This window comes from Ixodes scapularis, unplaced genomic scaffold, assembly GCF_016920785.2.
Source record: "Ixodes scapularis isolate PalLabHiFi unplaced genomic scaffold, ASM1692078v2 PGA_scaffold1__304_contigs__length_218370807, whole genome shotgun sequence".
Taxonomy (NCBI): Eukaryota; Metazoa; Arthropoda; class Arachnida; order Ixodida; family Ixodidae; genus Ixodes; species Ixodes scapularis.
Window position 1 is genome coordinate 2138051 of NW_024609846.1, and position 17292 is coordinate 2155342.

The following is a 17292-nucleotide window of genomic DNA, read 5'->3' on the forward strand; positions in this document are numbered from 1 at the left end:
CTCTGGAAGTTTCGCCGATTTTCAAAAGTAGCAACTTTGATAGCATCATATGCTTCACCCACAATTAATGTAATTTTACATGGATTTTTCAGAATAGCTCAAATGTTTTTACAAATTTTTTTTCTACTTTGTTAATTAAGAATGCTGCAATTAGCACCAGTGATGATAATTTGCACACTTTTGATTGCCATACTTCTTCGCACGTTTAAAATTAGATCATAAGCAACAAATTATATTAGAGCTTGAAAAGCAACGTATTAACATATCTTAAAGGGAAACTCAAGTGGTTCTGTATTTGAGGAAAAACACCTACCGTAGAATACCGCACATCCGCCCATTCCACATTAAGCGCCCATTACCAAATTTGTGAGATCTGAGAAAATATGCACAGTACATTTATATGTCAAACTGATGACCGGACAAGCGCCGATCCCCCATTTTTTTGCGATTATCTCCAAAGTTTGAGTGGGCGCTTGCCCGGTATTTTACGGTAAATCATCTTCATTTGGTCTCCAGGATCACGAATATCGAGGTTATTTTCAATTTGGTGAACGGAGGCTGCAGAAATTAATTTTGAAGGTACCACTGAAGCCCCTCCTTCCCGGGGCGTGACGTCACATTAGGAGTTTTCGGAATCTTCGCTCTCGCACATCTTCAGCGCTTGTCAATACCATGCGCCCACACACTTGCTATATTCAAGAAGGTAAAAAAGAGACGTCGCGACTGGTGTCAGTGCAGGGGTATACACCTGGCAAGCTTGCGATTGCACACGCTGCCCACGCGAGCAACAAGCGCTTGGCTGTCCAAATATCCTAGTATGACGTCATGTCTGGTCAGAAATTTTTCGCGTTTTCTTGTGTTAAGTTACATCTTTGGGGAAAACAAACATGATATTCAGATTCCTGGGTTAAAAATACGCCAGAATTCACCTCTAACTAGTTTTTTTTCAAGAAGTGTTTCATCTTCCCTTTAATTGTATTATTATTATTATTAATATTATTATTATTATTATTAATACAAATTGTGGCAATGTGGGCCTCCAATAAATGCCACGATCACAAAAGTATGCCATTTAACCATAATAGTCTTTCTATGAAGGTCTTATATTGTTTTCTTTTTATCATATGAAAAATTCTGACATTGTTATCAAGAAAGACAAACAGTCAAACGCTGAATGTAATATAAAGTCCTATGCATCACGCATTGCTTTAACCCTTCAAGTACCTTGGACGAGCTTGTCGGCCGCTTTCTGGTTAAAAATGCCAGGGATGAGCACAGCTCGTCCAGTGGTTTCTCCGGTAGCCCTCAATACCACGGACGAGCTAAGCCAAAGCCGCCGGCGGCTTTGGCTAAGCTTGTCCGAGCAGTTTGCGGTGCTGATCATAGATGGCAGCACTCGTTTAAGTTGCCGCCTTTTTTTTTTTTCTTCGCTGCTGCTGATTTTTGGGTAATAAAGTTTTTAAATTTTATTTGTTATACTAGAGGGCTAAAACTCCTTAATAAAAATATATGGCATTCTTAGGTTGCTTTTAAAAAAAAAAAAAAGTGGCACTTAAGGGGTTAATAAACACACACAGACTTGCACTGTTTGACTCGGATTCCGTCTTTGGGTTTCTGTTGCGAGAACGGCATTTCTTAATTTATACCTTTCGTGAACATATTCTAAACTCATCACCCGTGGCAATATTTTGTAAAATTTTAATTGATTCTGTTATTCTCGGGCTGGGAATAAAAGGCCCGCAGTTCATTATTTCATGCAACAATTATCTTAGCAAGAAAAGGGCAGCAAGAACACACAAATATCAGCACTGATTTTTTTCAACAAATACAGTATTTTATGTTGCCTCTGTGGGGTATGAAGGACCCTTTCTTTAAAGGGACACTGAACTCTCCAAAATATATTGAAGTGCCTGGATCTGACACGTATGTCAAAAAACAAAGTTTTCGTGGACAACTTCTTTAGCTCAATAATTATGCTGTGACACTTCTTGAGTTATAAAAGAATCTGAAAGAAGAAAAATCTATATTGAAAAATAAATTTGTAATAGAAGTTAGTTTCAGTCTCGTTCCAGAATTAAGACGTGCCTCCTGGTGTAAATATTACGCTAATCACCATTTTTGTTTTCAGGATAAAGAGGTGACCTGCGCTCATAGCACCTTAGCTTCCTGGTATAAGCAAAAATAATTTGTGTCGCTCAGCGAAGCCAGCTTATTAAACAGGCTCAGCAAATGGTAATCTGGCATGCATCTTTAAAGGGACACTGACAGGGTATTTATGCTCGCCGAGGTTTTTAGTTGTACGTGACATATGAGAGCTCAACTACCCAGAACAGAATTTACGGCTCGAAATTCGGTTTCTTTCCGCCCGAAAACCGCCGATCAAGAACTGGCCGGTTCGAGTCTCGCTCACTCTCTTTTCCGCGGTCACGGGCCGTTTTCTAAGGTATCGATGCGACCACCAAATTTAATCAAAGTCGTGGGTCACTAAAGGCACACACTCAATATTAAAAATAGAAAAAAATATGAAACCGATTTTTTGTGGCTTCTAAAAAGCTGCAAATACGTTGATTGAAAAAAAAGTTCCACAGACAACCGGAAGCAATCTGTGCGTGCGTCGTTTCGCGTATCGTGGGACTCGCAGGGATGGCGATGGCAGCGGACGACGGGCGTGGGACCTCTATTTCAGAACTGTCGTTCGCGGTATCGGCGAATTTTGTCTGCCTTTAAAAGAGAAATTTGGGACTGATCAAAAGAACTGGTATTCATCCCGTACGACACGCCCGATCACCAAGCCGATTTGCACGAAGACGTCGCCGAGCCGTCGCTCCCTTCTCGTGGCTGAAGACATCGCTCGCGCAAACGTCAAGCACGACGTGTCTACTTCGAGTTGAGTGTGCACGCGTACGATTTCTTTACTACGTGAGAATGTCGCCAATGCGCGGTGCATCCCGACTTCGACCCGGGAGTGCTTTTGCTAGAGGAAAATCGGCAGCAAACTTTCCAACTTACAGTTTATCGGCTGAATTATTACTAAGGGAAGAGATTCCTCAATTTCGGTATGACCCAGTAGCTCAGTGGGAAAGACGTCCGCTTCACACGCGGTAGGACCGGGTTCGATCCCCCGTGAAACCTTTTCTTTTTTCTTTTTTTAAAATATTTTTAGATGTCTACATTTCTTTTTCTTTTTAAGCAATTATCACTGAAGAAACAAAAAATAAGAAACAAATGTTGTGGACGACACGTCGCTGAATTAAATGGTACGGGATTTCCTTTTTGACACCTGCGAACTCAATGTAATCACTTTCCACAAAATGCAAGGAGCATATAAATCAGGTAGCGTCCGCTTTCCGAGGTGCCCATAAATGGTCTACAGGAATTGCAGCCCGCCATTGGTCCCGATCCCTTTGATCTTTCGGAAACTCTGTCGCACAATGCCACTTCTGTTTCGGACGCAGGGCATGTGAGCCAGCTCTTCACGCAACATCTTGGGTGTATTCTTTTCGGAGCCGATCAAAATTCACCACGGGCACTCACTACTCATCTCCAACTCCTCAATGTACAAAACAACTCATCTTGGAGTACAGAACAACGAGCGGAACATACATAACTGCAAAAGAATCGCTCGGTGAACAGTTCCGGTATGCCGGATGTCGTCTGCTACGGGAAGGAGGAAAAAAAAAAAAAAAAAAAAAAAAAAAAAACACGGTCGGGTGTAGCCACGTGACTTCCGCCAGTCACTCTCTCCTCTCCACTTCTCCGACCTCCGTCGGGTTTCGGTTTCGGTTTCGAGCAGTTGCGTCTTTTGGCTTTATTAAAAAAATACGCTACTCTGTTGCAAAATATTAATTGGGTAGTCCTCCGACACCATAATTAAGCGCCTGGCAAAAAATTAAAAAAAAATTTTGGGGGGTGTCAGTGTCCCTTTAACCCTCACTATAACCACCATCTCGAAAAACGTATAGTGCCACTATATTAGTGAATTGGAGTCGCGAATAGCACCGTGCAACGTTAATCTGTGCGTCCACGGTATGCGATATCTATTCTTGTGTCGTGTCATTGATTGCGGGTGCCTGGTGCTTATTGGTCGTATTCGATCAAATTTTGCTGTCTCATTCCCAGGTTCCATCTTGAACCACTATAGTACCTGCTGTGTAGCACACACATGTGTATCAAGCTAGTATGTATGATTCTACTTAAACGACATATGCCAAGGAAAAAGGCAACTGTTTTAAACAGCCTGGGTGGAAAGAAGGATGTCAAAAAAATTTTCAACGAAAAACTTTTTTTTTTTTTTCACTTATTTTTACGGCACAAAACGAATTTGTAGTTGGCGACCACGAGAGGCCGCAGAAAAGTGGCCACTACAGTCATGTGAGTGGTCGCTATGGGCTCATGGTGCTTACACTCTTTTGGGAGCTTCCTATGGGCTCTAAAAGTTGCTTATTAAAGGACACATGCAAAGGAAAAAACATTTTTTTTTTCTAAACAGCTTAGATGGAAAAAGGATGTCATAAAGCAATGATACAACGACGGAAAAAAATTTTTAGAGCTATATTTACGGCGCTATACGAATTTGTAGTTGGCGCCCGCCAGCGCCGCGGTAAACTGGCCCTTATTTATCACGTGGTGCTTGCGCTCTTTTGGAAGCTTTGTATGGCATCTAAAAGTAACTTATTCATCTTTGTTTGAAGTATAACAAAAAACTAAGATTAACAGGTAACTTTTAGAGCCCGAAGGAAACTCCTGAAAAAGTGCAAGCAGACGTGATAGACCTGTGCGCCGGTCAGACGATGGCGGCGGCGCCCCGAAGCAGACGAACTTGTGCGGCGGCGGCGGCGAGGGCGGCGTGAAGAAACGCGTTGAAGCGGCGTTCGCTTGACGCTCAGCGTGCGGCGGCAGCGTGACTTTGCGGCGGCGGCGACGCAGCGCGGCAGCGCGCGGGCCTACCACGTGATCAGCGGCGGCTCCCACGGGCACCAACTATAAATTCGTATAGCGACGTAAATATAGCTCTAAAATTTTTTTTTCTTCGTTGTAAAATTGTTTTATGACATGCTTTTTCCATCTAAGCTGTTTAAAAAAAAATGTTTTTTTCCTTTGCATGTGTCCTTTAAACTATTTAAAGTGCAACAAAAAGAAAGAGTAATAAGTGACTTTTAGAGCCCATAGGAATTTCTCGAAACAGCGCAAGAACCACGCGATAGACTGGTGCACCGGTCAGAAATTGATGGCTGCAGCATGGAGAAACGCGTTCTGCCGGCGGCGCGCCACGCTCGGCGTGCGGCGGCAACACAAATGTCCTGGAGACTTCAGTGGCGGCACTAAACTGCTCTGGCGTAACTTGCTGCTGCGGCGGCGCAAAAGGTCGACCACGTGACTAGTGGCAGCTCCTGCGGGTGCCAACTACAAATTCGTTTTGCGCCGTAAATATGGCTGTACAAAAACAAAATTTTGCATTATAAATTCATTTTATGCCATTCTTTTCCCATCCAGGCTGTTAAAAAAAAAAGAATTATTTTTTCTTTTTATGTTTTTTAAAGCAGGGTACTATATGTGAAAATGCATTAATTTGTTTCTCCACATGTTTCATATATACTGCCTAGCAGTTGTCTCTAAAGGTGATAATTTCGTCCAGCGTGAGAGAGTAATTTTTTCAAATCTTATGCACCCCATTTTCAACTGGTGGTTCTATGCACGAATGCCGGAGCATTTACGCACAGCGTTGAAATAGCAGCACATACCTCTTACAGGTTCTCGCGGATTGGAGTTGACAGTAATCTTTGGACGACCAGCTGTTTCGTTGTGAAACGCGTGGGCCGGAGTGGCAGGCTTGAAAATGGCGTCTTCCGCCAGAAAGGGCACAATGCGGAAGCTGGAATGGACCACTGCAGGCTTGGTAGGTCCGTCCGTCGTCACTGGAGCCATGCTGCTGGGATAATTGTGCATCTGTATCGTGGAGGACGCCTGAGGCTGGATGATGTCTGACAAACCGGAAGGATTACTCGTGAGCGAAACCGATTCTCCAGAGTCCGTGATCGTCGAACCGAGCGGCGCCCACGGTGCCGTGTCCACTGGCGGCTCTGTAGTCGCGGTGCCGTGTCGGATTTTGCTGGCAGCATCAAGCACCACCGTAGAGAAAACCTTGAAAGCGTTTCCAGGCGAAACGCGCACATTCATTGTCCCCGCTTGCGAGAAGTCTATGTTTGGGGCGGTGATCACTTCCGGCTCGTCGGCTTTGTGGGGCTTGGCAACGTCGGAGATCACTTCGGTCGGTCGTGCCAGAGCCTTCACTTTCTCTTCTGCACGCTGGACGTCTTTGACAGGGTTCCTGGAGGAAATCGCTCTGCTCGCAACTTGGTCGGAGGGGTCGGAGAACGCGTGGGGCGGCTCCTGCATTTCCGAGATGTTGCCGTCCATTCTGTGCTCCGGATACATGCTGACGATTATGCCGCCCTCCTCGACGTTTCTGTACATCGACTGGTTGCCATCCACGCTGACGTTCAGCGTGTTTCCGAGCCTGACGTTGATCATGCTGGTCGTTGTGGAAGCCTCGTCTGACTGTGGCCCGCCTTCCGTCACGCTTGGTACGACTTCATTCAGTTCGCGGATAGCTGTCGTCACTGAATCGAAGGAATGTGCTGTTGGTGTTGAAAAATTGTAAAGACCAGTTTCCCAGCTGTCCCTTTCAGCGTGCATTCCTGGTGTGACTTCGTAGAATCTGCTTGAGGTTGAGGGATCCGAGGCAGTTGTGGTGGCAGTTGACTTATTTTCTGCGCTCTCATCATGAATAATGTGTGGGTTATCTCCTAGGAACATTTCATCCTCGAACATTGTCCTGTTTGGTGTCATCGCTGGGTGTGACTCGCTAGTTCCTGTTCTGGTCTTGTCAGGGAGGTCTTGAGACTCTGAGCTCGACGTTCGTCCATGCTCGTCGTCGGGAATGAAACCGGGCTTCAGTGACGGTAGGAAGCGGTGAGGTCCTTTGCTGCCAATTCTCGTCACATTTCTAAAGACTTCAGCCGGTTCGAAACGCTGTCCCACAGACGTTGGCAGGGTATGGTTACTCAGTTTCTGCTCCGTGCTCGCATTGACATTGTGCGACGACGTGTCCACATCTAATGAAGCTGCAGGCTCATAGTGAACCTCTGGAGTCGTTGTCTGGACGTGCACGCGCGACAGCAAGTCTTTGGGACTCTCGTCTTCAAAAGACGGGGGCTTTCCGTAACGAGGCTTCAGAGACTCCGCTTCGCCGGGCAGCAGGTCTGCGGTCGGTTTGTGGAAAACTGGAGGACTCCCGTACACGGGCTGCAACTTGTCATTTTCGTCTAGAGGATACCGTGCCTCTATGACGGATGTTCCTTGCGCCGAGGCATTGTAAAGGTGCGCTTGTCCGTAGGCAGGCTCCAATACGTCATCGGGGACATCCTTGCCGTTCTTGTCGTCTTCGCTGCCGGTGAAGAAAAGCCTGTCGATGAGTTCCGAAAACTGGAGACCTTCCAACGGCACCGGTGGCAGTCCTTTGGTCAAGTCTTCTTGGGGTTTGGGTTGCACGTTTTGTTTGCCCTGGACGGCCGTGTCGTGCAGCGGTTCCCGTGCAAAAAAGTCCTCTATTTTTTCCTGGTGGAACGGATGGGAAGGTGACGAGGGCTCCGGCGTCGGCTTCATTTCTATTTTCAGCTCTGTCATCAATTTTCCGCCGTCTGGCGTGTGGATCAGCTCGGGAATGTAGATCACGCGATTCTTGTGCGGTGTGGGTGCGTGGGTTGTGGCAAAGCTCGGCATCTGCATCGCATATTTCTCGCCTTTCTTCGGGAGAAGGGCAGTCGATGGGAGAAGCGAGGTATTTTCTGCAGTCGTTGTGGTTGCTTCATCTCGTGTCTCGTTGCCAACACGTGCTGATGTATTGCTTTCACTTGCCATCGTTCCCGATATCAAAGAAGCCAGAACATTGCTGTCCTTTGCTGCACTTTCCTGAGGGTCCTTTGAGGCATCTGCAGTTCTGTTCTTTTCTGTCAATGTAGCTGCTGCAATGGCGCCGCTTGACTCGGGTTGCGTGAATGTCTCCTGAGTTGTGGGCGGTTTGTAGGCTGGCTGGGGTACCGAGTTGTAGTCGAAATTGTCGTCAGATTTTCGGGCCAGGGGCTGGTTGTCCTGGTAGTCATCGGGCAGGGCTTGAGGATGGTACAGGTCTTTGTTGAAACCAGCAGGCTTGTCATACTCCCTGTCTTTGTATAGCTGGGTTTTGTCTGGGCAAGGGAAGAAAAAATCTGTTGTAGTCATTATGAACAAAAAGTAAGGGCGCAAACGAGCTGGTGTACATTGCACATGGTTGAAAAAACCCCGAGACTGCGGGTAAACGACACAACACTAAAAAGTCTCTATCAGAGAGACTTTTTAGTGTTGTGTCGTTTACCCGCAGTCTCGGGGTTTTTTCAACCATAGTCATTATGTAGGGGTAAAGTAAGGTGCCTTAATATTTTGTTCTTTGCAACCCAGTTTTGCACTGGAGAATGTCTATTTGTAAGTAGCCTGTCACTTATTCTATTGTACTGTCTGGTGCTGATGCAGTAGATATAGAAACAAACACCAAATATGATGGGAGGTAGTATCGTGAAATTGGGGAGGAATGGAAACTGCTAAGAGTTGGCTCTCTTGAACAAGAGTATGAGAATATCTAAAGCCATAAAATGTAGGAACACAATCCATATCAGCAAGTCATGCAGTTTTTGGTCGAGTGCACTGTTTCACCTTAAGCCCTCAAGTTAATGGCGCAGCGCATAAAGCGTAAAAACATAAGCCACACTGATGGTGGGCAGCCTTACAAGCTAGCTGGGCTCGTATGAGGATGGCTGATATTAGTTTCAATAATAACACAAATGTTGTACTCGTACAAAACACTTTGTTTTTCTTCTCTCAGACTTGGTCCGGTGGCCGCAGCACATGAAGTCACACTTTCCAGTCACAAGTGTGTGGCTTCAACCATCACTTTCACAGAAAATTTTCTATTTACAGAATAATGCCTGGTGTTCCTGCTATCTTTACAACCTTAGATTGGGAGCACATTCACTTACATTGGACAAAAGGCCTTTCATGGTACAGAGTGTACCCTCAAAAAAAGTACAGGATATTTTTCGTCGCATAAATAAGCTAAGCACCATCCGTAATTATTGTTCTTCTGAATGATAGGACTCTCGGATTATACAACAATTTCGCGCGGTCCTGCAAAAGTTTTATATGGGGGTTCCACTGTAATTCGGACTTGTTCTGTATTTTGGACTTAAAGGGAGAACCGCGACCTACCCGATTGAAACTGCATATTCACAACCGATGTTTCGGACAACTTGAAGTCTGAAAGTTTGATTTCTCGGACAAAATCATCGCTAGCGATCAGCAGGAAACACCACCGAGAGCCGCCATTTTAGATTTTATGTTGGTTGCACATAGATTGGTTTGGTTTGGCAGCGCTACTTGAGTACTGCTAAGTCCTGCCGCTAGGTGGCGCTATGCTACAGTGTTTTTTTGCTCTAGCTTCGCGTCATTATCGTCATCATTGTTACCAATTTTGCTTGGTTCATTTGCCAATCCGCAGTCGTGAACTTGCGTCTCTCATCTCGTCTTGGTGAATCATGTTTTCGGGCTACGCTGGCTTGGACGTCATGGCCCCATCTGTTTTCCTGCCACTGCGAAGTCTCATTAAGAAGCACAGAAAGTGCTCCACCATGACGCAGCGATTCTCAAGCTAATAGCAAGTGGCTAAATGCAAGTGGAGGCGTAACCAGAAGCAAGGCGCACCGGCATAAACTGAAGCAAGGCACTATTGACAGCTTTTTTAAGCTCGCTTCGATGTAATAAAGGCAAGCTTTTTAATCCGCAAATTTTTCGAGCTGCTCTATTATTCCAACATTTTTCCGGTCCCTGCGAAGTCTGAAAAATCGGTCGGCAACTGTACCACTGCCTTGCTATCTCATCTGGTGTCCGAGATGCACGCCGCTGGTAGCTCACACAATGTCAGATCTAGAGGTGTTGCTAACCTGTCAAGATTTGAGCTCGGCCTGGTTCAACTTTTTGTAAATTTTAGCGTGAGATTCGGCAAAGATTTGATTAAAGTTTAACTATTGGAAGCGTGCAACAAGACAGTGGCACCACGGTACGGCACCTAAGAGAAGCACTTCGCATAGATGATGGCCGGACTGGCATAGACATTGCCCTTCCTTGGTTTGGCACGTAAAATTCCCCAAATTTGACTTGCGACTCACTGCAGATGTATTCAGTGGGGCAGCAGTGTCCCTTGGGGATGACGGGGTCGCAGTCCAGTGCCACGGGCGGACACTCGATGCGGTGGCAGGTTGGCCCACGGGGGGAGCAGTAGCAGGCTTCGCAGTCGGTGGTGCCTGGCACAGCCTCGCCGACCTTGTACAGCTGGCCCTTCTTCAAGCAGCCTAGGAAGGGCACAGGAAACAGTCTTGTTAGGCACTTTCGAGTCGATTGTTTACTCTTAGAAAATGGGGTACTATGCAATGTTAGCTAGAGTCACGGTCACTCAGTTCCACGGTAAATGCCGTATCAAACCACGCAGTGGACGCGGCCACTGATTCCCAGCGCTGGGAATGCTCTTATGTCACGTGCAAGTGACGACATGGTTCTAGAAGGATCGGTGCTGTTTCCAGGCGCCTCGAGTGTACGTATTGTGAAGTGTACAGATTAGGTATGGCTTGTTTTTTGCTGGGTCTCGGATTCCTAGCGTGACTCTCTCTGACATCGTTGGCCCACTTTGGCAACCGATGCGACAAGGTGTTACCCTCATATAAAAGGGTAATTCCTCGCAATTTATTTCAGATACGCCTCGTCATTGCGTACACTCCGCATGTTTTATTCAGGTTTTGTGGAAGAGTGTAAGAGGTGACCTACTTTAACCTTAATGAGTAATAGCGCTAATGGATTAGAGATCAACTATTACATTCGTTATAAACTTAACTGAAAGAGAAACCTATGGGACAGACATCTGCACAGTGCAATCTCGTCATTATTGTACCTTTCAGATTAGTTTTCATTTAAACTGCTAATGGACTTGGAAACTTGATACGGTAATAAAAGCTGTGTCAATGTTTTCTCGGCACTTACCCTGAATCGGAATGATGACTGGCATCTGTGTGGTAGTAGTACTCGTCGCAGTGCTTCCAATTAATGGCAGCGGTGTTGTCGCATTCGCTGGTCCTTGCGCTAAAATGAAGGACATACATCGTAAAAGCAGCAACAGATTGACCCGGAATAGGAGTTTGTTCCCAAGACAAGACATAGTCAAACTTGACGATGTTAAAAGTAGAGGCAAAGCATGATTACTGTGCTCTTCGAAGTTATTGCTCTCTTATTGCGTCTGGATGCTCAAATGTTCACTTTCATGGTACTTTTACAAACAACATTTTTTTGTTTTTCTGCACTTAATTGTCGGGCCTAATTTTTGGAACATACTATTTTATAGCCTGGAGGTTGCTTCAAGTCACTAATTGATATATATTATAATCTGATAGGGAAATAATTCTTTGTTTGGTGGCATTTTAATATGAATAATGCTGTTCCAGCTTCTTTTTTTTTTGGGGGGGGGGGGGGGGGGAGGCATTTTAGTTTTATAATAAATCTTTGGATTCACTGCACCCTGTTTCACCTTACGATGGACTGCAGAAGACGTTATAAGCCATCAAAGCAAATTCATTCCTGCATGCGTGTCACGTGACCTTCGGGAGATGCGCAGTGACACGCATCGAGCATAGTCACGTCGTAAGTTCACAGAGCTGAATTGGCTGGGATGGCTTGTAGCACCTGCTGCGGTTCATCGTAAGGTGCAGTGGGGTATAGTATGTACCCCATATTTTAGGGGGGAAGTAGAGCAAATGAGTGTCTTGATTAGGTGTAACAGAGCACATATGCGAGTAATTGTTAAGTGCTTGTGCACTAGCTCGGCAGTGCTGGATCGGCTGTGCAGGCGTGGGGGGGGAGGGGTGAGAGGTACTTACTGCAGGCATAGCTGGAAGGGCAACAGTCGTACTGGCTGGTGAACTGCGGCTGGCAGTCGGCCACAGCGAGGTGGCACTTAGGCTGGACACAGCGTTTAATGCCGCGGATGCAGTAGCAGTAATTGCAAAAGTTGGAGGAAAGCATGGCCGAGCCCTCGGCATACAAGGACGCCTCGTCGAGGCAAGCTGAAAATGAGGGGACGGTCACAAGGGCCAGCAGTGCCCACCAGCGAGGCATTTACTCCAGTTGCAGTTCCCCTCGGGTATGAGAGAATGACGCGTGTTTTGCGTTGCTTTGCCTCAAGCTTGCACTCGTGATAGTCTCGCGAGCCTTTGTTGTGCTTGGTTTGCCTTAAATTTGCATTCACGATCAAGTCTCGCGAGCTTTTATCATGCAACTTGGAGTTGAATGAAGCTCGAGACAGTCACTGGAGATTGAGAAGTCAAAACACGCACCTTGTTGTGCTTGACGTTCATGCTGTTGTCTATTCAAAAAGAGTTTAAAGAGCTGAAATTGCGGTGTGACGTCTGCTATTACCAATTATTTGGTGTATGGATGAGTTCATATATTGTTTGTGATAAGCAATATGAGTGCGAGCACTGAGCACGCGCAGCGATTAAGTTTTAGAATGGCAATGCATGTGATCAGCACCCACACTCATCCTGCTGGTAAACGGCACACTCATCTGCAGTTCACGAGCTTTCAAAGAATAATAGGCCTAGCTGACTTGGCACATACTCCAATAATTCTTTGCCATATTTGCCGTAATTTTTCTGACCTCAGCATTCAACTTGCGAGATTGTGTCATCCACGAGGTGGCAGTTGAATCTCGGCACTAAGAATACCATGGTACATACAAGTGTGGCTGGTGCATTGTTTCAGGCAGCCTTTTAATTGTTCCAGCATTTGATTGCGAGTGCACTGCTTCGCTTATTTTATGGTGCTTGTGATGCTCGCTATTCAGAGGTAGCTGTAGCATAGGGTTACTAGCTTTAATCATTGTGCTGCTTGGCTGTTTGTGCAAAATAAGGAAATGGTACAGTAGAATCTCTCTGTAGTAAGGCCTAGTTAAAAAGGTATATTTTAAAGATGCTCTAATTTTTGATAACTCTGATATTCATTAAATGGACAGTGATATAGCTTAAAGGGCAACTCCAGTTCATTTTGCATGCTAAGAAAACAATTCAGTTCTCTTTAGTGTCGCCTAAAAAGACCACACGCCAAATATTTCGATCTAATTCCATCTAAAAGTGTGTAAAACGGGCAAACAAAGTTTGAGGTGCATGAAATTATTAAAATCTGCTAATCCTGGGGAGCAAGGCGTCGCAAAGCCAACAGTGCAGTCAATGCCGCCGTGCCACTGCAGCCCACCCTGCACTACCTACGTCATGCTCGGGGCTCTCAAGCAGATTTGTTTCCTTGTTTTGTACTTTTGTTAAGCAAAACCTATAGGCAGCGCTAGCAGCGCACTCATCATTGATCACATGATTCGTGGAACGCACATGCGCCTCTGTGCTCCCGTGCGAGCATGTGTCATCGCCTGCAGCGTCTGTCGCGTGCGACAAAGCCAGTTTGCTAAGTTGAGCATGACATAATTCTACAAACCCGTCGCAACCTATTTATGTGTGGTTTACTGAACTTCGCTTTCTTCTAATGTTTTCAAAAACAAGCCCTTGGATAAACTTGCCGTTTTCTACGCTAAAACACAAGTTGCGGCCGCAGTAGTACGGACGTCGTCGGGTGTAGCAGACTGCCAATCATAACAAGCGACACTTCCGTGACGTCACGATTATTACTGCATGGTTAGAGATGTAGGTGACGACTAGGAGCAATGTTGCCCGCTGCAGGCAAGGTTTCGGTTTCGGTTTGGGGTAAGGTTTATATGAAGATTGCGTGAAAAATATTACACCTTTTTTTGAAAGAAATGATGTACAACCGTTTTTTTTTTACTACCTCGGGATATATAATCAACCATTAACTCAAATTTCTTGGAGTTAACTGTAGTTGCCCTTTACATCTAGTTTGTTAAGACTGGCCTTACTAGAGAGAAGTTCGACTGTAGTCTGTGCATATGAAATTAGTGAGAAAAGCAGATCATTGCATGGCAGTTATGATTCTGCAAGCATCAAATAGAAACCTGCAATGTCTTAGTCCTGGGATTGAAACATTCCTGTAATCAGAGACAGTAAAGGCATGTAGGATTAAGTTTTGCAACATAAAAGATGGTTTTCACTTGTAAAACATTCATGAAGAAAATTTACTGACAAAAGTCCATTTTAACGTTGCACTGATTTTCATACTGGCTTTGGGATGAAAACTAAGACACCTGAGAATAGGTGAGGCTTTAGTCCCCTGCATTTGTTTTCTTCCTTTTCCATATCTGTTTTTCCAGTTTGCGTTCTAAAAAAGGTCACATTCAAATAGCTCTCTGTCATCGCTAGCCTTCACAGCACAAAAAGGTAATGCGAACTTATGTGGTCTGCCCTTGCATTGTGATCGCAAATAATACAGCACTACATAATGTAAACTACTGTAATTGCAAGCCTCTAAACACTTTTTTTAAAATCATATGAGGAGACAATTTGGGTAAGTAACTTTGTTTTTATGTCCAAAATTTACTTTTACTTTGTGGATGCATAATATACTTCCTAGTACAGAATGTGACACTTGTTTTTCTGTACTTTCTCGGTGCTCCTTGCTCTACTTAAATAATTGGGAAGGGGAGGACACCTTATCAGTTATCTCTACCTTATGACAAATGCTCGTATTGTAGCAGTGCACGTTCGCCACCACCATCATCCACATTACCATTATCATCCACGCACCGCCTGCACGGGCGTGACACCGCCAAGGTCGTCGGCATACGATGTTACTAGATTAGGTCAGATGTGGAACTCCTGCGGGGGGGGAGTACCCTCCTCACTCCTTTCATCCACCTCCCATCGTTTGAGGCAGCATCTAGATTTTTGTTTCGAAACTGTGTGCTTTCCATAGAGTGCAACGAAACGCCATTTGGACGGTTTGCAGCCGTCCTCAAAATGATGGCACGTCGAATGACAAGAGCCAAGTCTTGGGGGCAGAGGGGGATACTGCCCGTGGAAGCAGCGTCTATTGGAAGTTCTGTAACTTGGCTAATCAGTAACACTGACAGCGTGACACATTTGATATCTCATCGGGCGGAAACCGAGGGATGACTATACACATTTGCAGGCCCGGTCTCAGGGTGCCGCCATCTCGCTGAGTCGGGATGCGCTTGGGCACGGCCATAATCCGATTACGACGCCATAGTGAGGCTTCGTAATCGGAATATGACATGTCCAAATGTACCCCCTCCGAGCAAGATGGTGGTGCCCTGAAGCCGGACTTGCAAATGTGCATATCAGACGCGGTAAACACACCATTCAGAGACATGTTGCAGGCACCACAGCAGCGCTGCTCGGGTCTCAGCCAGCGATAATATTGTTTTTTGACTCTACTTTGTCTTTCTTATATGTGGATTATGATTGTAGTGAATTTGCACCATTACAATATACCGGTTAAGTTGTGGCGGACAGGCTGCCGTGAGTAGCAAGACTAGTGCTCCCACCTCCGGAAATGGTGTTGAGGTCCTGGAGGTCAAACGAATGGTGAACCTCGTAGGGCAAAGGAGTCGAAGACACCAGCATGACGCTGTCCCTGGCCGTGTGGTCTCCCGCTTCGACACTGTTTGCCGCCTCGTCGTCCGCCACCGGCTCCCTGACAGCCGCTTCAGGAGCCCTGGTCGGCACCCCCGTCGTCAGGTTCCCGTTGTACCGCGTTGCTTGTTCCTCGAGACTGGTGGTGGTATCTAACGTTATTTCTGTCGTTGCGGTAGGAGAAAACACCGTCGTAGCATCCACTACGGTCGCAGTTTCTGTTTCTTCCGTGTCGTCGCCAGATTTTTTCGTCGTCGCTTCGTCTCTGACCGAGGTTGGCCTTAGCGCTGGCCTGGTGCTGCCCGTCGTGCCAAACGTCGTGGTCTCGGGTCTGCGGCTGGGGTGAGTTGTCACATCGTTTTTCACTGCCGTCGTCCCATTCACCTGGACTGTTGTTGTTGCTAGGTGAGATTCTGTTGTAACTGTTGTCTCCATGTGTGTAACTGTTGTCACTGTCTGTGTAGATGTGCTGGGGCTGGCTGTTTTTGTGGTGGTTGCTTCTCTGCTGGGGCTCTTTACCGTGCTTGTTCCTGGGTGTTTTGATGTTGCTGTGCTTGTTGAGAATGTGAAAGTCGTTGTTTCAGGCGACAGAGTCACTGTTTCAGTTTCCGAAATTATGCTCGGAGTTCTTGCGGAGAGCTCGCTGTCATCGTAACCTGGTCCCTGCCAGGCCGGCTTTGGAGGCTTGCTTTTGGGAGTGGTTGGTTCAGAATCGTAGCCGTAGTCGACGGTGGCTGAATAGTCATAGTAATCGTCATCCAAGGGAGGTGGTGGCGTTGTGGTGGTTTTTTTCTCTCCTAAACAGAAGTGATAATGGAAACAAAGACAGTGTAAGTTGTGACGTATTTAACAGGATACATTCATCCAGAGGCATCTTTATTTTCTGAGGCTATCTGGTTGCTAATGTAGTCAGAATGATAATGAATAATATCGCATATTCCAAAAAGACATGCCAGATTAATTTCTTCTTTATTGTATGTTTTGTTGAATGCATCTTTAATTTTTTTTTTTTACATTGTGCAGTTTGCATTTTTGTACTGAAATGTGCATGGGCTTCATGACCATCTGATTTGAATTTTTTACCTAAGTATGCTTGCATACTGTAGAGTTCATGAGAAATGTAGTGGAAACCATATGATTATTGCATAGCTACTGAGTAAATTGTGCAAAGTGTTCTTCCAGATTGTCTGCATTCGTATTAAAGTGGACTTTTTAGGCATGTATGATGGTTGTCATTCTTATGACTGCTTTTGCACATTGCTTTGGACTGCAAGCACAGAGGTAGGAATTCAACCCTTCTTCTTTGTCGTCATCTTGGATATTTCGCTAGATTTCTGGAAACGAGCTTGGCACTTGAGGTGCCTCTCGGGCTATGAAGCATGTTTTAAAGATGATCTTCTGTATGGTTTGCAGTAGTATCAGTTTTTAAAAACATGATCCCATTTTAGCACCTAATGTTAATTGATTTTAAGATTTATGAAAGTGGCAAAGTCTAGAAGCAAACTAACTTCAACTTGGCTAAGCTGGCATTCAAGCCTATTGTGAACGTGCTTAAGATTACCTAGCCTTATCCGTACAGAATGTCCCACATTATTTTCTTAACCTC

General features: G+C 45.5%; 1 protein-coding gene across 1 annotated transcript in view; it reads right to left on the minus strand.

Annotated features, from left to right (window-relative positions):
• Positions 1 to 17292, minus strand: part of LOC8024431 (mucin-17) — a 63525-nt gene that overhangs the window by 15063 nt on the left and 31170 nt on the right. The window contains exons 17-21 of the mRNA XM_042290593.1: positions 15599 to 16483; positions 12012 to 12197; positions 11122 to 11220; positions 10257 to 10439; positions 5742 to 8246 (exon numbers count right to left, since the gene is read on the minus strand). Of these exons, the coding sequence (XP_042146527.1) occupies positions 5742 to 8246; positions 10257 to 10439; positions 11122 to 11220; positions 12012 to 12197; positions 15599 to 16483 (3858 nt within the window). The remainder of the gene's footprint in view (positions 1 to 5741; positions 8247 to 10256; positions 10440 to 11121; positions 11221 to 12011; positions 12198 to 15598; positions 16484 to 17292) is intronic.